This window comes from Tupaia chinensis, unplaced genomic scaffold (genome assembly GCF_000334495.1).
Source record: "Tupaia chinensis unplaced genomic scaffold, TupChi_1.0 Scaffold000077_1, whole genome shotgun sequence".
NCBI classification, from domain to species: domain Eukaryota; kingdom Metazoa; phylum Chordata; class Mammalia; order Scandentia; family Tupaiidae; genus Tupaia; species Tupaia belangeri.
This window is the reverse complement of record NW_006159538.1, coordinates 477416-496625: the sequence shown is the minus strand read 5'-3', so window position 1 is coordinate 496625 and position 19210 is coordinate 477416. Positions and strand designations below refer to the sequence as shown.

The 19210-nt window shown below is 41.3% G+C and overlaps 1 protein-coding gene across 2 annotated transcripts in view; it reads left to right on the top strand.

The window, feature by feature from the left end:
- The first annotated feature begins 6 nt into the window (after window positions 1-6).
- Window positions 7-19210, top strand: part of GTF2H1 (general transcription factor IIH subunit 1) — a 40211-nt gene continuing 21007 nt past the window's right edge. For both annotated transcript variants that reach the window (XM_014584555.2, XM_006142480.3), the window contains exons 1-5: window positions 7-114; window positions 11782-11950; window positions 16426-16618; window positions 17428-17593; window positions 18341-18434. In XM_014584555.2, the coding sequence (XP_014440041.1) occupies window positions 11797-11950; window positions 16426-16618; window positions 17428-17593; window positions 18341-18434 (607 nt within the window). In that variant the 5' untranslated portion in view covers window positions 7-114; window positions 11782-11796. The remainder of the gene's footprint in view (window positions 115-11781; window positions 11951-16425; window positions 16619-17427; window positions 17594-18340; window positions 18435-19210) is intronic.

Sequence of the window (19210 nt, the reverse complement as noted above, 5' to 3'; positions counted from 1 at the left end):
CTGCGGCTACTGGGTTTCAGCCTCGTCCCAGCAGCGGCTCTGAGAAGCGCAGCGGAACTCGGCCCGACCCAGTTCGGTTCATTACACCCTGCCGGGGGTTGTAGCTTCCACTTGGTAAGTTTAGACTGCAGAATGGGGGTGGGTGGGCGATGAGGAGCTGACAGGCCTGGGGGGTGTAGGGCGCCGCAGATACAGCCCCTTTCCCGGTGTCGCGGCCGTGGTCGCTACAGCGCCAGCGCATGCCGCCTGATTTGTCCTCATCGTCCCGAAGGGGGAGAGGCGGCCCCCTAATCTCCTTGACTAAGGGAAGCCTGCCCATCTACCGAGAGCAGGGACTCAGTGGCTTACTCTAAGTCAGGATCGCCCGTGGCTCCTGAGAATGGAGGAAGTAGAGGCCTCTGCCGACCAGAGAAGCCCTGCCCGTTAGGATATGTGCTGTTGAGTCTTTCGCTTTCTGTAAGAGGGAAGTGTTCACCTATGTGTCCGCACGCCTTTTGCCTTCCACCTGTCAGTTTTGTGGCCGGCAGAAACTAATACGTGTGCCAGTACACACACATCCCAGTTTTGGTCGTGCCCAAGTTGATTTGCCATGTAATGAGAAATAATCATTTCACTGAAATATATCATTTTATTCTCCAGTGTCCTCCCACTCTCCCTTATATTACGGAGAGTGGGAGGAGATATGAAAATTCACTGTCCATTCCAAGATCCGATTAAACACAGAATTGAATGGTTCAAAATGTACTTTGCAGTGCTTATCGGTTCCATGCCTCCACTGTCCTCCTTACCCAAGATTTTGATTTTTGAGACCTCTTAAAGGAGTGAAACAATTTCTCCCTCTGAATTCTTAACCTTCAACTCCAATATGTAAAGCAACATATTTTGGAGAAACTGAGTTTAGGAGAGCCAAGTTCCACTCACAGCCTCCCCTCTTCATATCTCCTTAAAACATTGAAAACCACTGATTTGGACTTAAGCGAAAGTTGTGAGCCCTAAGGTGGTTACAAATCAAAACCAGAGCAGTTGCCATGGAGCAGTCAGGGCAGAAGGGAAGATAGCCTCTAATAGCAGGCCTGTCCCTTCCAGAGGACTGGGCTCTGGTGAGGACTTGGTACCTCTTAGGCCTAAATCCCTAGCAGGCCTAAATCTCGCTTTTCTATAGTTGGGAGGGATGGTCTGTCCTCACGCAGCTGACCTGTAGTATTTAGTAGTGCAGCAGATTGCTGATAGGTTTAAGTTTTTCCTAGGTGGTGTTTCAACAGTACATATTGCAGTGCATATGTAAAAGACTAATCCAAGCAAATGTGGAAGGGCTCTTTAAATATACTAGGAAGATTAGTGCTGTCAAAGGGAGAAGAATCAGTCAAAATTACTGTAGCAAATGATCATTGTCAGTTCTGAATGTTCCCTGTGTGTCCTGCCCTCAAGGGTTATAGCCTCTCCCTGCTGACAGCTTTCCATCTTAAAGCCTGATTCTTTTGCTGTTTTATTCCTGCCCTGAATATTGCCTCTTGTACCTTGAGCTTTCTTAGCATCTGGCCATTCCTATCTAATGGGTGCTGCTCCTGGAGGTGGCTTTGTGCCTTTCCACCTTTCTCTCCTTCCTGCCTTTAGTGTGGCAGCGTCAGGCTTTGATCTCATAGTCCTCCTTTCCCCAGTTTGATTACCAACTGGTTTCTCTTGATTCTGGTAACGTCCTCTTGTCAGCATGCAGTATTTGTTGGTGGATATGAACACAATTCCCTGTGTCATGCATTTCTGTGCCGCATTTTCCTCCTGCTTCTCCCTGCACTGCTGTGAAGTGAGAAAGTGGAAACGTGTTCAATCTTTAACCACATCAGTTATTCCCCTTTATTTCTTCATAAAACTGTCCTTAAAACAGTACATTTTGTTCACTCTACATATTTCTAAGATCTTACTTCCTATAATGCTGAATTTTTCAAACAATTTGGGATTGCTTGATGGCAAGCAACATTGCAAATCTCCTCTTTTTTTTTTTTTTTTAAAATGCGGGCAGATATAGCAGCTCTTTAGTAAGCCTCCTTTTAGGAGATGTTAAGTTTCTTAGTTTATTTGTTTAATTTTGCCAGAGCACACATGTGCTCACCAGAGAGAGACAGACAGACAGACAGACAGACAGACCCAGGAAAAATAAGAAAGCAGCCCTCATGAGAAATGGTCATGCAACAATCCCTTGTCCATTTCTCTCTCCTTTTGGGATTTTGGGCATACGTGCCGGGCATGTTTCTCAAGCTGCAGGGTCAGGGACACAAACCTAACAGCCATGTAGGATCCAGCCTCCTTAACTACCACGCCACAGGCTGGCCTGATAAGTTTATATTTCACTTGTTGCCTTTGTTGCTGTTTATCTCTGCAGGCTGGAAGGTGGAATGTAGTAATGGAATGTAGAGATATAGTTAAGACTTCTACTCAAATGTTTCTAATTCTTCATCCCTGTTTCTTGTAAATGCAGGATCCAGTTACTGGACTCTGTGAACCAAGAGCTACAGGGCATCCAGGAGTATAGTAGAGGATGTTTGAGCAAAGGTTTCTTGTGTCTCGCCAGGATTTTATTTTCTTAATGACAGAAAGCTTACATAGAGGTCACAGGTGTTTATTGGACTCTTCCTTTTAGCCTGACACTATGCTGCTGGGTGCTGTTTTGCAGTGAACATGACACATGTGGTCTCTGCCCTCCCTTATGAAGCTTGAAGTCTGGTGAGAGAGGCAGACATTGAAAGAATTACATAGTAGCCAGCAGGTGTCATGGTGGTCAGAGGCACTGGACTCCCACATGGCTGACTGCGGTTCAAGTCCCAGACCTAGTGGTTTGCTTTCTTGCTTTCCCTCCCACTCTGTCTTTTTCTGGTCAAATTCAAAAATGATAATAATAATAAAGTTAAGTAAAATAATTATTTTACAAAAAGAATTACATAAAAAATTAATTTACAGTTGTGGTAAGAGCTATGAAGAGAATAAGAGACCTTAGCTAGTAACTGTGAAGCTTATGGTGGACTGACAAAAATGAGTAAAAGTTAGCCAGTTGCTGCGAAGGGAGGAAACTATGCAGAGGCTCAGGACCAGATATTAACTACAAAGGAATCAGTGTCTTTACTGGTATCTTACTATTTTAAAAAAAGTTTGTGACAGACCATTTCATAAAGTAAACCTTTTAAGTAAAGCTAGATCTCCATTGACCAAATTTGTTTAAATGTCCTACACCAGTATTTTTCATAAAGGAAATACTCTATGACTCTTGATAGAATTCTGCTGGGAAGAAGTGTTTGCTGTCCAACAAATCCCCTTCAAGAAGAATCTGGAAATAACAGAAGCCATTGTATGATAGCCCCTCTTCTATTCAACCTCCTAAAATTGGTCCTTGTACAGTTAACAGAGGTGCTAAAGATGATCAGGGAGCCTTGCCAAGCATTTTAGCTGTGGAACACTTCACAGTTAGCCCAGTAACTGATCTCTGGGTTCTTTTTGAAAGTCCTCTCTGTGACATTGCATATGAATGGTTTAACACCTTATGTATAAGGGATTATGTTTTAAATTGGCTGACTCTAAGTCATTTCTATCAATATAATGTTATTCTTGACTTTACAGTTTCTGTCTTCACCTGTTTTTTCTTTCCTACCTTCCCAACTCAGGAAAGTTTTTATGTCCTATCCTAAAGCCAACACTCTGCATTTGTGCCTGTGACCCTAGTTAATGAAGGATTTGTTTTTTGTTTGTGAATTTTTTTTATTTTAAGACAGATTTTTGTGACAGGCTGCGTTCTTGCCAGAGTCAGACCAAGACAGAAAGCAAGAGATCTCTCCTTAGGGAGGATGGCCACACCACAGTTCCTTCTTCATTCTCCTCTCGGGATCTTGGGCATGTACGCGTATGTGCCCAGCATGAGTTTTAATTCACTGAGTCTGGGACATGAACCGTGGTCGATTACGTGGGAGTCCAGTGACATAACCATTATGCCATCTGGTGCCAGGACTTGTTTTTACGCTGTCCTTGCTCAGTGCTTTTCTTCCAACTATTGACATACTTAAAATTATAATTACTTGTCAGTTCCCACCCCTCGTCTTTTTCCTCCCATCTTTATCAGATTGTAATTGATGTTTCCCAAGATGTGGTTTATATCGTATGTAGTATAGTGACAGTCTCCAAAGTAGGCTTTTTAAGATTTAATGATTATGTATGTATTATAGTGGATATTAGGAAGTTAATATTAAAATATTTAATAGTTCATGGATTTCATTCATTTAAAAAATCCTTTAATAAATTAAATTTTTAAAAAAATACAGGTTTTGGGGGCCAGCAGGTGGTGTGATGGTTGATGCACTGAATTCCACATGACAAGTGCCTTGTTAAGTCCAGGACCTGGAGCTTGAAAATTATGCCAGGCATGTGTGCATGCATACCCAAAATCCCAAGAGGAGATTTGAGAAGAGATTGTGGCATGGCCCCCTGGCAGGGGTGATTTTTCACTTTTTCTCTATCTCTCTGTCTCTCTTTGGCTAGTATACACACCCTGTAGCATAAAAACTAAAATTTTAAAAACACATATTGGAGAAATTTAAAATATAAACAATCAAAAATAAGCACTATTAGTTCTTACCCACAGTAATACCCCTTACACTTTCCTGTCTTGGAAAGATTTTTTCTTTCTTTCTTTTCTTTTCTTTTTTTTTTTTTTTTTTTTTTTTTTTGCAGGGGTTTTTGCTATAGGGCGCATGTGCTGGCCGGAAAGGCAGAGAGAGACAGGAAGCAAGAAATGACCCCCTGGGGGGGATGACCACACCACAATCCCTTCTCCTCCATTCTCTTGGAATCTTGGGCACGCACCCACATGCGTCTGGCGTGAGTTTAAGCCACCGGGTCCAGGACTTGAACTGCGGTCAACTACATGGGAGTCTAGCAACATAGCCATTACACCAAATGCTGGTCCCCGGAAAGTTTTTTTTTTCTTTTCTTTTTTTTTTTTGAGAGGTTTTTCACTATAGGGCGCGTGTGCTCGCCAGACAGAGACAGACAGAGAGACAGAAAACGAGAAATCACCCCCCAGAGGGGATGGCCAAGCCGCAATCCCTTCTCTTCTCGGGATCTTGGGCACGCACGCACACGTGCCCGGCATGGGTTTTAAGCCACCGGGTCCGGGACGCAAACCGCGGTCGACTACGTGGGAGTCCAGCGACATAGCCATTACGCTAACTGCTGGTCCCCCCCCTCCCAAAAGGTATTTTTAATAACTACTTTTTTCGTTATAAAATACATATTTAAATATTTAAAAGAACATTTAAATAGCCTATACTTCTATCTCCCAAAGATAACCACTATTAAATATGGCATCTATCCCTCCAGTCATAAGTCTTAGTGAAGTAGCAGTGAGGAATTCTTAGGCAGAATGAACTAGATTCAGACCCGGTTCTGTTATTTACTTTTCCAGAAAACATCTTGATTTCTCAGAAACAGTTTCCTTACCTGCAGGATAGAGCTAATAATAGAACCTGTCTCAGGATTATTAACAGGACTGAAATGAAATAATGCCTATAAAGAACTTAGGGCAGTGCTTGGCACATTTTATTAAGCATTTAGTAAAGTTTAGGTAAATATTTTAAAATTTAATAGTATGGAATCAAACTATGTGCTTTTTTGTGTTTGCTTAGATCACTTGACAGTATATTTTTTCATGTCATTAAATAGTCTTTTGTTTTTGAGCTGTTATCTGCTATACGACACATATGTGAGACAGAGAGACAGAAAATGAGAAATCACCCCCCTGGGGGGAGTGGGGGGATAGCCACGCTGCAATCCTTTCTCCTCTAGTGTCCTCTCAGGATTTGGGGCATGCCAACTGGGCCTGGCATGAATGTTAAGCCACTGGGTCTAGGATTCAAACCAAGGTCGACTACATGGGAGCCCAGTGACATAACCATTGCATCATCTGCTGGTCCCATTAAATAGTCTTAAAACAAGTTTTCTGATTTTTTTTTTAAGCAACTATGATTCTCTATACAATATTTTTTGAATTTTTTTTGCCATAGGTCGCATATACTTACCAGAGAAAGACCGTGAGAGGAAGAGGGAGAAATCACCCCCTAGGGCAGATGGCTGGGCTGCAACCCCTTTTCCTCTGTTGTCCTGGGAATTTGGGTACACACATGCACGCCCGATGTGATTTTTTTCAAGCTTCCAGGACTCAAACCTCCGTTAGCCATGTTGGAGTATAGCACCTTAACCACCATGCTACCTGCTTGCCCCTATCCAACATTTTAATACAACATCAAATAAGTTCATTCAAAAATGGTATCATATATTGAGAATTTTATCATATTTGGTATATAGACATCCAAACCAGAGATTAGAAAACAACATGGGGAAATATTTTCAATGGCAAGTGAAAAACCCAAGATAATTAACTTGGATGTACTTCACGATTACATTTTTAAGGTGGGTACAGATACACACAGTTTAAAATGAAGAAAACTGATGTGAGGGCTATCGGATTATGGAATTTTTTAAAGATGTCTTTTTGTTACTGAGCTGCTTAAAGGCAGTCATCAAATTAGGCTCCATCTCAAATTGACAAATGCTCACAAAATGTACTGTCTCCACCTGTGTGACTCAGCAGTGCCTCACACTCATCATGTTCAGAACTGATTTCTTGTCTTCATTTTCCAACCTGCTCTTCCTTCTCATTTTTTCTGTAAATGACCCCACTGTGCCTTTCATTGAGACTTAGGAATGGGGGCCAGCAGGTGGCACAGTGGTTAAGGTGCTGGACTCCCGCATATCTGACAGTGGTTTGAGTTCCAGACCTGACAGCTTGCTTTCTCACTTTACCCTCTCTCTGTCTCTGGTGAGTGCATGTGCCCTATAGCAAATTTTAAAGTAGTAATAATAAATTAAATAACTATTTAAAAAAATAATAGACTTAGAAATGGAGAATAGGCAAACAGTTGTGACACACTCTACAGTAACTACAGTGTCTTTTCATCCTGTTTCTGCAGTGGTCCTCCCCATCCCTTCCTTTTTTTTTTTCCCCTAAGGTTTTTTGCCGTAAAGTGTGTGCACTTGTCTGTGAGAGAGAAAGAGAGAGAAAGAAAGTGAGAAAGTGGGAAATCATCCCCTCCGGGGATGGTCATGCCACAGTTCCCTCTCCACTCTCTTCCCAGGATTTTGGATACACAGGCACATGTGCCTGGCATGATTTTTAAGCTGCCAGGTCTGGGACTCAATCTATGGTCAGCTATGTGGGAGTCCAGTACCTTAACCACTTCGCCATCCCATGGCTCCGTCCCTTCCTGTTTCTCATTGTCATCAGCCTAGTTCAGAAACCGTCTAGTCTCTCGTGCTGCCCATAGATTAATTTTCTAAAATAGAAATCAGCCTCCTTTTGAAGTCTTGGATGTTTTCTGTGGTTTATCCTACAGAGAGTGGCATTCTGCCTCCATTTTAACCATCTGACCTCATAGCCCACTGATAGCCACTGTAAACCTAAGGCTCATCCTTAGCAGGTTATCTAAGAGAGTTTCTAGAGAGTTTCAAACCTTTGCCTCAAACCATTCCTTTTGCTTATAATGCCTATTTCCCTTTACTTTCTCTGATAATTTATAGCCAGCTTATATAAGAAAATAATTTTTAAAAAGTTAAGCAAAAAGTCAGAAACCAAAGAATATATCATATAATTCCACATATATAAAATCTTAGAGTAGATAAAACTTAACTGTGGTGGGACTGGCAGGTGGCGTGGTGGTTAAAGACGCTGGACTCCCACATGGCTGACCACAGCTCAAGGCTCCGGCCTTGCTTTCTCACTTTCTTTCTCTTAGTCCCTTTCTCATTCTTTCTCTGGTCAAATTAAAACAAATAATAATAATAATAAATAAAGTTAAATAATTCTTTTAAAAAGAGAATTGATCTGTAGTGATAGAAATCAGAAAATAGTTGCTGGAGAGTAGGGGAAAGAGAATTGAATGGGGAAAAAATCATGAGGATTTTTAGGAATGGTAGAAGTGTTCTGTATCATCTTTTGACAATGTACATGGGGGTATACATTGTCAAAATACATCAGACAGAAAACCTAAGAACGCTGCATTCTGTTGGTTTGTTACTTATACCTCTTCCCCACCCCCCACCCCCATAAGAGAGGGCACATGGGAAGTGGTAGTGTAGGGGAGAGAGAGGTGGGTATTTTTGTCACCGTCTCACCATGTCATGATCTTCCTCCTGCTCCAGTCTCCCAGTTAGCTAGGATCACAGGTGTCTACACCACAGGGGGGCTGTTTGGGTCGTGTTGGAACTGAACCAGGGCCTCCCTTGTGACCTCAGCCACCTCACAACAGCACTACCCCACTTGAGACACTGTAGCTGGACCTTGGCTTGTTAAAATTGATTTAACAAAATTCAGTACAGGTTTTTCACAAGACTTCCCAAGTGAAGAAATTGGCAGATAGCACACATACATACATCTTGCTATACTGGCAGAAGGTAGAAGCAGAAATCACCATTGTCAGACATTCGTTCACTTTGAGATTGCCTTAGGCTTCTTGGCTCAGTACAGACTTACTGAATCTTCACACTGACTCTCTTCCTGTCTGTTCTTGGGCTAGGATATCCTGAAAAGATCTCTAAAAGAGGAGATCTGAATAATCCATTCAGATAAGCAGATTCCAAGAAATCAAGATACCGCTGGTCAGTCCCAGAGCACAGCAGTTAACCCAGTGTATGGGGAGCCAGGTTGTACATGACCAGCAGTATTCGAACCTGGCCCCAACAGCTTGAGAACCACACTGGGCACACATGTGCATGCACGCCCTGGATCTTGAGAGAACGGAAGAAGGAGGATTGTGGCATGACCATACATCACTAATGGGTTCTTTCTCTCACGCAAGCCCTAAGACCATGAAAAATAAGGTTTTACTTTTTTTTAATTTGCCTGAAAGCACATGCATTTGCCAGAGAAAGCTACAGAGGGAGAGAGCACCCTCCTCATTGGGGCATGGTCTCTGTTTCTCCATCCCATCAAGAATTGGGCCATGCACACATACCCAGTGTGTTTTTCAAGCCACTAGGGATGGGATTCAGGCTGTATGATTGGACATATGGGGTCCAGTCCCCTTAACCCAGGGCACAGGGCCAGCCTCAGAGAGACCATGATGAAAGAGGCTCAGTCAGCAGTCCTCCAACCTTGAGTAATTATGTGTTCGCACACCATCATGCCCAGTTTTTTTTTTTCTTTATTCATGATAAAGCTTGTGTGTACATACAAGAGAAGCCTGGTTCTGGTTCTGCCATGTCCCTTTCCTCCAGTCCTTCATGCTGTGAGATCCCAGGCACTCAGGCCTATTTTCAGGCTGACAGAGCCCAGGATTCAGAACTGTGGTCAGCATGTGGAAGCCGGCTTTTCCAGAGCAGTGTGTTACTGCTGTGCCATGGATTTAGCCTAAAAAATGTCCCTTTTTTTTTAAACTTGTATTTGTTATTTCTGATTCACTGCATAAATGAATAAGAACTAGTAATGTTTGGGCTAGGTAATGGCATGGTGGTTAAGGTATGGATTCGCTATGACCAATTGCTTAATACACATGTATGCTCAAGATCCCGAAGGGAGGGAGAGGCAGAGGAAGGGGTTGAGTGTGACCATTCCCCATAGAGGGTATTTTCTCGCTTTCTCTCTCTCTCTAAAAAAGAAATCCTTTTTTTGGTCTCTTTTTTATTTTGTTATAGGACCTGTGCAATCACTGGAGACACAGAGATGGAGAGAAAGTGAGAAATCACTCCCCAGGGAGGTGGCCGCATTATAATCCCTTTTCCATTCTCCTCTTGGGGTTTTGGGCTCACACACACACCCAGCGTGAGTTTCAAGCCTTCGTGTCGGGGATGCAAACTGCAGTTGGCCATGTGTGAGTCCAGTGACACAACCATTACGCCATCTGCTGGTCCTTTAAAATTATGCATTAAACTATGCCTGAGGAAATAAATTTATTATTTCTTAAAAAAGAATTACTTTGTTTTATTTGGACCAGAGAGAGAGAGAGAGGGAATGCGAGAAAGCAAGTCCTCCGGTCTGGGACTCAAACCACGATCAGCCATGTGGGAGTCCAGCACCCTTAACCACCATACTATCTGCTGGCCCCAAAGTCAATTTATTAAAACTGTATTTTAAGCTATTCCTTTGGGAATGAAAACTAAAGTTACAGCCTCATCAGAAATGGTCTGTGTGTGGCATTAGTGCATAACTTTTCCTCATCTTGGCCTGTGGCAGACAGCTACCATCCGTTGTTGCATCTTTCCCATTGAGCCTTGTCTCAAACTCTTTTCCGCCTCATATTCCAGGCAGGCAATCCCTCTCAAGTCTTAAGGATGTGTGTTGGACATTCAAGATTCCCACAAAGGGAAATGGGTGGTGGTGGGGGATCAGAATGCTTGCAGTATAACTAGTCATCCATATACAAATGAATCATTAGTTAAGCTGTGGAGAGCGATTAATGATGTTTGGTTATTAAAGATGAGAGACTAATATCTAAAGTGTTAAGTACAGGTTGAGCATCCCTATTCCAAAATCCAACATACTCCAAAGTCCAAAACTTTTTAAATGCTGACATGACAAGTGGAAGATTCTACATCTGACCTCATGTGATGCATTGCAGTCAAAGTGCTACAACACCAAAATGTATAAAATTACCGTCCCGGGCTGACTCCATGGCCTGGTGATTAAGGCAGTTAGATCCTACTTTACATGGCCTACCCCAGTTGATGTCCCGGTGGTTTGAGAAACATGCCAGGCGTGTATGTGTAAGTACCCAGAATCCAGAGGGGGAGGCAGAAATAGGGGAAGGGGTTTGTGGTGTGGCTGTTCTCTCTGTCTCTCTCTCTCTCTTTCTCTGGCAAGCCCACACACCTACTAGCCAAAAAAAAAGTATCCTCAAATTGTACGTATAACATGTATTTGAAACATATGAATTAGACTCGGGGCCCACCTCCAAGATACCTCATTTTGTATATGCAAATATTGTAAAATTGGAAAAAGGCCAAAATCCAAAACACATCTGAACCCAGGCATTTTGGATAAGGGATAAACCCATGCTGGGGGTGTGTGCTCAAGATCCCAAGAGGAGGAGAGAGAAGGGATTGCAGCGTGGCCATCCTCCCTGAGGGGTGATTTCTAGCTTTTTGTTTCTTTCATTCCGACGAGCACATGCACCCAATAGCAAAAACCTCTCCAAAAATAAATAATTTTTAAAATTAATATTCTCAGTTTTATTTTCAGGTATTCAGAAAAAATATAGACCAGACATTAGGAAACTTGGATGTGGCTTCAGCTCAGGGATTGGTTCTGGGAAAGTTACACAAATTCTGCTGCAATACATTTGAACTGAGTGTCCATTAGAACCCTATGTAATTCCACAGTTCTGCAATTCTGAATATAAATAAAAGACCACATATTTGCAGCCAAACCATGTTTTATGGTTTAAGATTATAACCCAGGAAAATGAAAATACTCTCATTAGCGTATATGGGAATAGTTTGTGAAACTGCCAAGTCTTCTAAACCATAAACGTGTGAAGTCACACCTGTGGTATGAGCAGAAGGAAATGTGATTTTAAATGAATAATGACTTGCAGCTTATCTTCAACTTTGAATGAATGAAAGAAGAGATTTTTTTTTTTTTCCTCATTAACTGTCCCACAATTTAGGTTTTAGATTTGGAATGGACTCAGCAAACTCAACCTTAATGTGTAGAATCTTTTTCTTCACCTTTTTTTTTTTTTCCTCTGTTAGCACCTTCTAGCCATTATGGCAACTTCTTCTGAAGAAGTTTTGCTGATTGTGAAGAAGGTGCGTCAGAAGAAGCAGGATGGAGCACTGTACCTCATGGCAGAAAGAATTGCTTGGGCACCTGAAGGCAAAGATAGATTTACCATCAGCCATATGTATGCGGATATTAAATGTAAGTCGGCTGTACTAAGGTCTGATCTATATGTGTGTCATGCTTGCTGGTGATTTCATTAAAAGGTTGTTTATTTGATCTTTGTGGGTTATTTTATATCAGAAAAAAAAGCATGCTGCAGTAATAACAATGAGATTACTGAATAGATGCTGTACCATAAGCTGACCTGTTCACTTAATAGTAGGGCCTGTGTAGCTTTACACATGTAACTCCACCTCATGTAAGGATCTCTACACGTACTTTAAGAGCTGCGTTATACTTCACTGAATGGATGTACAGTCATGTATGTTCTGTTGAAGGACATCTAGAAAGTTTCTGGAAGTTTGTTATTACAAGTGATGTTGTATAGCTCTGTACACTGATATCTTTCCCAGGTTCTCTGTGTAGGCTAGAGCCCTCCAGTGAATTTATTGGTTCAAAATGTTCATGCAGGGACCAGCAGATGGCGTAGCGGGTTACATCACTGGACTTCCACATGTCTGAGCCCAATTTGAGTCCTGGACCTGGTGGCTTGAAACTCATGCCAGGCACATGTGCATGCATGCCCAAGATCCCAGAAGGGCTTGTGGTATAGCCATCCCCCGAGGGGTGATTTCTCACTTTCTCTCTCTCTGTCTGTCTGTCTGGCAAGTACACATGCCCTATAGCAAAATCTCTAAATAAATAAGAACGAAATGTTCATGCATTTAAAATGTTGATAGGTGATACCAGATTGTCTTTCAATAAAATTGTATTATTTAAACAAGTTGTGTAATTGATCTTTGATTATGTGGCTATCATCTTTTGAGAAGACTCAACTTTATACTGAACATAAATAGGGAAATATCAAGCATAATTTTTTATATCCCCATTATAGTTTTCAGTTATGAAAGCTAAGATCAAAACCACTTCTCTTTCAACTTTGCAAAATTACTTTGAATTTATTACCTAGAGGGTCTGATACTTTGTGATTCAATAAAAATTAAGTTTAAAAGCACTAAGTGAATCCTGGATTTTAGAACCTTAACTCTGAAAGAGATTTCTGCAATTCATCTAATGTACATATAGGCAAGACCCAGGAAAGTCTGGGTAACCAACCCCTTGAGAAATTGTGGTACCTTAACTGTGATCATTAATATGGATTCATTTATTTCCCAGGATATGAAATTCTTGTCTTTGATAAAATCCTGTGTAGATTTTAAGCAACACGATACCTCCCAAAACAGACGACCCTCAGTGTGCAGATGGTGGCCAGTTTACCATGTCCCTTGTGTATAAACAGCTGCCCTCATTTAAGAACATACCTCTGTTTTGCTGCTGGAAATGACCAAGATCTCTATCTTTCTACACTGAAATTACTTAAAACCTTAATTTTCAGAAGAAAATATTGTTTAAAATTTGCGATGGTTCAGGAGCCAGCAGATGGTGTAGCAGTTACATTGCTGTACTCCCACAATGGCCAACTACAGTTCAAGTCCCAGACCGGTGGCTTGAAACTTGGCGAGACATGTGTAAATGCATGCCCAAGATCCCAGGAGGAGAAGGAATTGTAGTGTGGCCATCCCCCATACGGGGGTGATTTCTTACTTCTCCTCTCACTGTCTGTGTCTCTGTATTTCTCTCTCTCTTGCAAGTGCACATACCCTAACACAAAAACCTCTAAAAAAAATTATGATTCAGTACTGCCTAATCTGTATTGGCTTTGTTCACTAGCCTGGTAATAATGTCGCCTTTTAAAACTTTGTTTCTGGGGGCCAGTGGGTGGTGTGGTTAAAGCACTGGACTCCCACATAGTCGATTGTAGTTTGAGTCCTGGACCTGGCATCTTAAAATTCATGCCAGACATGTGTGCATGTATGTATGCCCAAGATCCCAAGAAGAGAACAGAGGAGAAGGGATTGTGATGTGGCCATCCCCGTGGGGGGTGATTTCTCACTTTCTGTGTGTGTCTCTTTCCAGCGAGCGCATGCACCCTTTAGTAGAAATCTCTTTCAAAAAAAAAAGGTGTATAGAAAAGAGTCTCACAATTTCCTGATAATAGTCTTACAACCTAACATTTGTATATTGACCAACTTACACATTAGGAAGTGCCTATATTAGCATTTCTCTTAAAGTGGAAGCTAGCTCTGTAGCTTTACAAAACGCACTGGGAAATGCCCAGCTCCTGTTTCTCTACAGTTTTCTGCTGTTGGGAAGGGGAATGTGTCCTCCATTCTAGATCTATACCAGATCAATTTCATTTTAGATTGATTGTGTAAAAGAATGCTTGTTTCTGAAAGAAGCCTTTGAAAGTTACCAATAAATTCCCAAGGTGAAAATCAGCAATAGTTAAAGCTGAAGTTAGTTTAAAAACCTAAGAGGCAGCCTCCATGGGGCAAACGCTGCAGTAGAGTGAAGGCAGAGCAGTCCCTGCGAAAATGTGCCTAGAAAGGAGGTGCTGTTGGGGAAGGGGACAGGGGGACAGCCTACCGTGTAAACTGCTTCCTTATTGCTGGTTGAGCAGCAGGGTTGTTCTGTCAAGGTTGGTGTCTCTGTTTCCAAAATTCCTGTTTGTTTGAGGTTTAACAGATGGATTTGGACTGAGATGAGAGCACTAGATAGTGTGTCACACTATCGTAAATGGCCCTTCATTGGGACAAAACCCCCATCTGTTTCCCTAATGAAGGAGAGAAACGCTTGCCAGGAGGGCCTATTTCACAGTGTGAGGTCTTTGTTATGTAGGTACATTTTGATATTTCTAGCCCAGTCTTTTTATTATGAAAATCCTCAAAGTCATAGAAAAATTCAAAGAGGCATAATGAATACCTGTGCATAATGAATACCTGTGTAATGTATCCCACCTAGGCACTACAGTTGTTATTTTGCTGTCTTTGCTTTATTATTTGTGTGTGCACTTTTATTATAATGTCATTATCACACCAAGACCATTTTAATAAATATCCAGACAATTGTTGTATTTCTTCAGTTTTCCCAGTAATTTAGTCTTTATGGTAGCTATGTTTATTTAAAAACCAGTATCTGATCTAGGTTCCCATAGTTGTGATCTCTTTAGTCTCTTTCAATGTGTAAGTTTGTAAAATATTACAGGGGCCAGCAGGTGGTGTGGTGGTTAAAGTGCTGTCCTCCCACATAACTGACTGCAGTTCAAGTCCTGGAGATCCATCTGCTTGAAACTCAGGCTGGGTATGCATGTGTACATGCCCAGAATCCTAGGAGGAGAGTGGAGGAGAAGGTACTGCAGCATAGCCATCTCCACTGGGGGGATAATTTCTCACTTTTCTTTTCTCTGTCTCTTTGTCTCTCTGGGCTAGTATACTCACCCTGTAACTAAAACCTTACCAAGAAAAAGAAAAGAATATTCCATACTCTGAATATGTTTGTCTCTTCGAGGTTTTTGGTTTGTTTGTTTTTTGAAGAATTATTTTATTTATTTATATTTTTAAAAATTTGACGAGAGAGAGAGCAAGCCGCCAAAGTTCGGGACTCAAACCATGGTCAGCCATGTGGGAATCCAGCAGCCTTAACCACCGTGCCACCTGCTGGCCCCCAAAGTTTTGTTTAATCTACTCCTGTATATGTATATGTATATTTCTTATAAATTAAAAGTCAGAGATGAAGCCTTGGTTATATTCAGGTTAAACATTTGGGCAAGAATAATACATAGATGGTGATGTTCACTTCCAATTCCATCACCTCAGAGAGCATGTAATGTCAGGTTGTCCTGCCTTTTCTTTCTTTTTTTTAAACTCTTGTAGTTTTCTACAGGGTGCTTATGCTGGTCAGACTGAGTCAAAGTGTGAAATCACCCTCTAGGGCAATGTCTTCTCCATTCTCCTCTTGGGATTTTGGGCACACATGCAGTGGGCATAATTTATCAAGCCACCAGGTCTGGGATACGAACTGCTCAGTTAACCATGTGGGATCCAGCTGCCATAACCTTCATGCCACTTTCTTATCCCTAATATCCTTTTAATGAGGCTAACTTTGATCACTTGGATAGAGTGGTGACACCAGATCTCTCAAATGTAAAATGTAAACCTACCTACCTGTCTACCTTGCCAATTAATTAAGCCTTAGACTGTCTTGTGTAATCTTTTGGATCATGACCAATTGTTTTCATTGCTGATGTTGATTTGAGGCTGTTTAAGGTGGTTTCAGGGCTCCTAAAATAGCTAGTAGAAAGCCTTCAAGAGCTCTGCCTGTCCTGGTTGAGTAGGAACAAAGCCCATGATAGCTGGAGGAGGTCACTGTAGGTGAGAAATGCTACGCAAAGCGGACACTGGTTGGGGCACACTGCTAGCCATGCGCTAGTTTAGCTGTGTTCTGCATATGTGGGGTCACTCAGGAAGAGTACATTTCTACAAAGGCACCTAGACTGGAGCAAGGCAGCTAGAGTGCCCAAGGGAGTCCTGCATCTTCTGGAGAAGAGTGCTAACCTATTGGATGGCAGTTTCCACAGTGTGTCTTCATCTAATTCACTTTATGCTTTTATTTAGGCCAGAAAATTAGTCCAGAAGGAAAAGCTAAAATTCAGCTTCAGCTGGTCCTGCACGCAGGGGACACAACTAACTTCCATTTTTCCAATGAGAGCACAGCTGTGAAAGAGCGAGATGCAGTAAAGGACCTTCTTCAGCAGCTGCTGCCCAAATTCAAGAGGAAAGCAAATAAAGAACTGGAAGAGAAAAACAGGTGAAGGAGGAAGAGAGTCACCTTTTGAGGAGATAACTAGTTCCTCTCTAGTCTCTTGGTAGAACAATAATTGCATTATTACTTCTCTCCCTTCTGCTCTGATATCATAATACAGAAAATATATGGGTTTAGGTTTCTTTATTTGTGTGCTTGATTCTCAATTTTAGCACCTTACTAACTGTAGGACTTTGAGCAAATGAGAATATGCAAACCCAGAAGTTAAATTTTAACTATATCAAATAGAACATCTGATTAGGAGCAGAACTGAGAATAGAAGATGCTAAGACCCTTACTTTCTTTTCCCAATTCTCTTTCACAGAGAAGATTCTAAACTATTAGAAGTGTGCTATGCTTGTGAACAAGAAGCCTGCACAAATTCACACTATAAAAACTTGAGACGTCATCATACAAAATAATGAGAATTTCTGACAAGATGAATTTTTCTGTCACCCATATCTTTCAGGTCATCAGTGCATATAGCTTCAAATACATCTCTCTGTGAAAACTTGGTTGTTGGAAAATTTCCAGCACATCTCCTCTCCTCATTCTCCTTTGTGTGGAAGAACACATGGTGCAAACACACAGTCATCTTTGTATCACTAGGTTACGGATGAAAAGGACGAATCCATGCCCTCAAACAGCTTAGTCTTTGCATCTCATCTCTGCTTCTTTATCCCTTCAAATTTGGCTTGTTTTTTGCTTTTAATTATTTAAAATGAACTAAATGAACTGCTTGGTCATCACAAAATAAAGTAGAAGTAGTTCATTGTTTCCTGTCACTAAGGCTGTTCAATGTATTCTTTCACCAGAATGCTGCAAGAAGATCCTGTTTTATTTCAGCTTTATAAAGACCTTGTTGTGAGTCAGGTGATAAGTGCTGAAGAATTCTGGGCCAATCGTTTAAATGTGAATGCAGCAGATAGTTCTTCCACATCCAATCATAAGCAGGATGTTGGCATTTCTGCAGCATTTCTGGTATGTAACCCTTCTAGATTTCTGAAGGAAAAAAATGTTAACCCCCCCCCAATTATGTTAACAGTGTTATTTCCTCTGTATAATAAACATTTCCTTAGAGTATATTAATAAAAAAATAGTTAATGTTGTATTGTAAAATACTTTAAAATACACATATTTAATACAAAGTTAGTGGTCTAGTGACCTTCATATATTCTAGAAGGAATAAGATTTTTTTAAAATATATCCAGTAGGAAAATTGAGAATACCTTAATCGTAGAATTAGAAAATGGAATTCAACCAGTCTGTACTCCAGTAAAACCATAACAGTATTTATATATTCAGCAAAGATTTGAATGTTAATTGTATGTTTGGTATTTCTGGGTGTTTAGTAGTGAACTGAATTCATAAGATCTTTCCTAGAGAGATCAGGTAATTGTTTACTTTTTCAGTGACCGAGGTTTATAGTGGTTTGATAGCTCTGCAAGTTTTATTGTAAAGTACTAGCTATCCATTGTCAGCCATACTTACACTATTTGACCATATTCAGTTGTCAGGGAAGGGGATCTTACAAGGCACTAAAACTGAAACTAGCCCGGGCATCTTTGAGCCCGGGCTCTCTGCCAGAAGTGAAGGTGCGGGACTTACCTCGCTTCTGCAGTTCGTTTACGAAGTCCATTTCCCCACCTTTGTCTAGTATGTTTGAGCTTCAGCAGCTTCCCTGATGTTCTAATGTGTATGTGTATTTGCATATGGATTTTGTTTTAGGCTGATGTCCGGCCCCAAGCAGATGGCTGTAATGGTTTGAGGTATAATTTAACCTCTGATATCATTGAGTCCATATTTAGGACCTATCCAGCAGGTAAGAAGGGTCAGTTCTGTCCAGATGGTTAAAAATTTTTTGTTTGGATGAATCATGTATTAATGGAAGACAAAAAAGCTTTCCTTTTATTTGTGATCAAGTGTAATAAAACACATCAAATACATCAAATGCATTACCCAGGGTCTGACATATGGTTAATAGTAAAGGCTCAGTAAATATTGTACTATCAACAATGCATTGATGGTTTTGACATTCTTCCCATCAGTGATTTTGAAACTTTATCCCTCAACACACCTGAGCAAAATGACATATTGCAGAGTCATCAATACATGAGTCTCTCTCTGAGAGCACTAACTCAGATCAGCCTTCATACTGTATCCAGAGGGACTTTCCTCACAAATCACTTTCCATGTAGAAGCAGTCCTGAAAGCATAGAAGCCCTGACCCCACCCCTAATGATTTATGAGGTTCAGCCATTGCTTTCTTAAAACTAACAGTGCTCTCTCAAGCCACAGACTGTTCTCTTTTCCACTTTCCTGCTGCTACCCCTTTAAGATATGCTTCCTTAGTACTGTATCTGTTTCTCAGGACTCGGCTCGAACAGCTCAGTGGCCTCATTGCCACTGCTATAAAATCCTGATTCCAGACCAACTAATAGCATGGAAGGTAAGCAGCTGGATTCCACATGGCCAGCTGCTTAGTTCAAGTCCTAGACCCAGCGGCTTGAAAAACACTTTAGGCACATGTGCATTCATGCCCAGAATCCTTGGAGGAGAAGGGACTGTGGTGTTGCAATCCCTCGGGGATGACTTCTC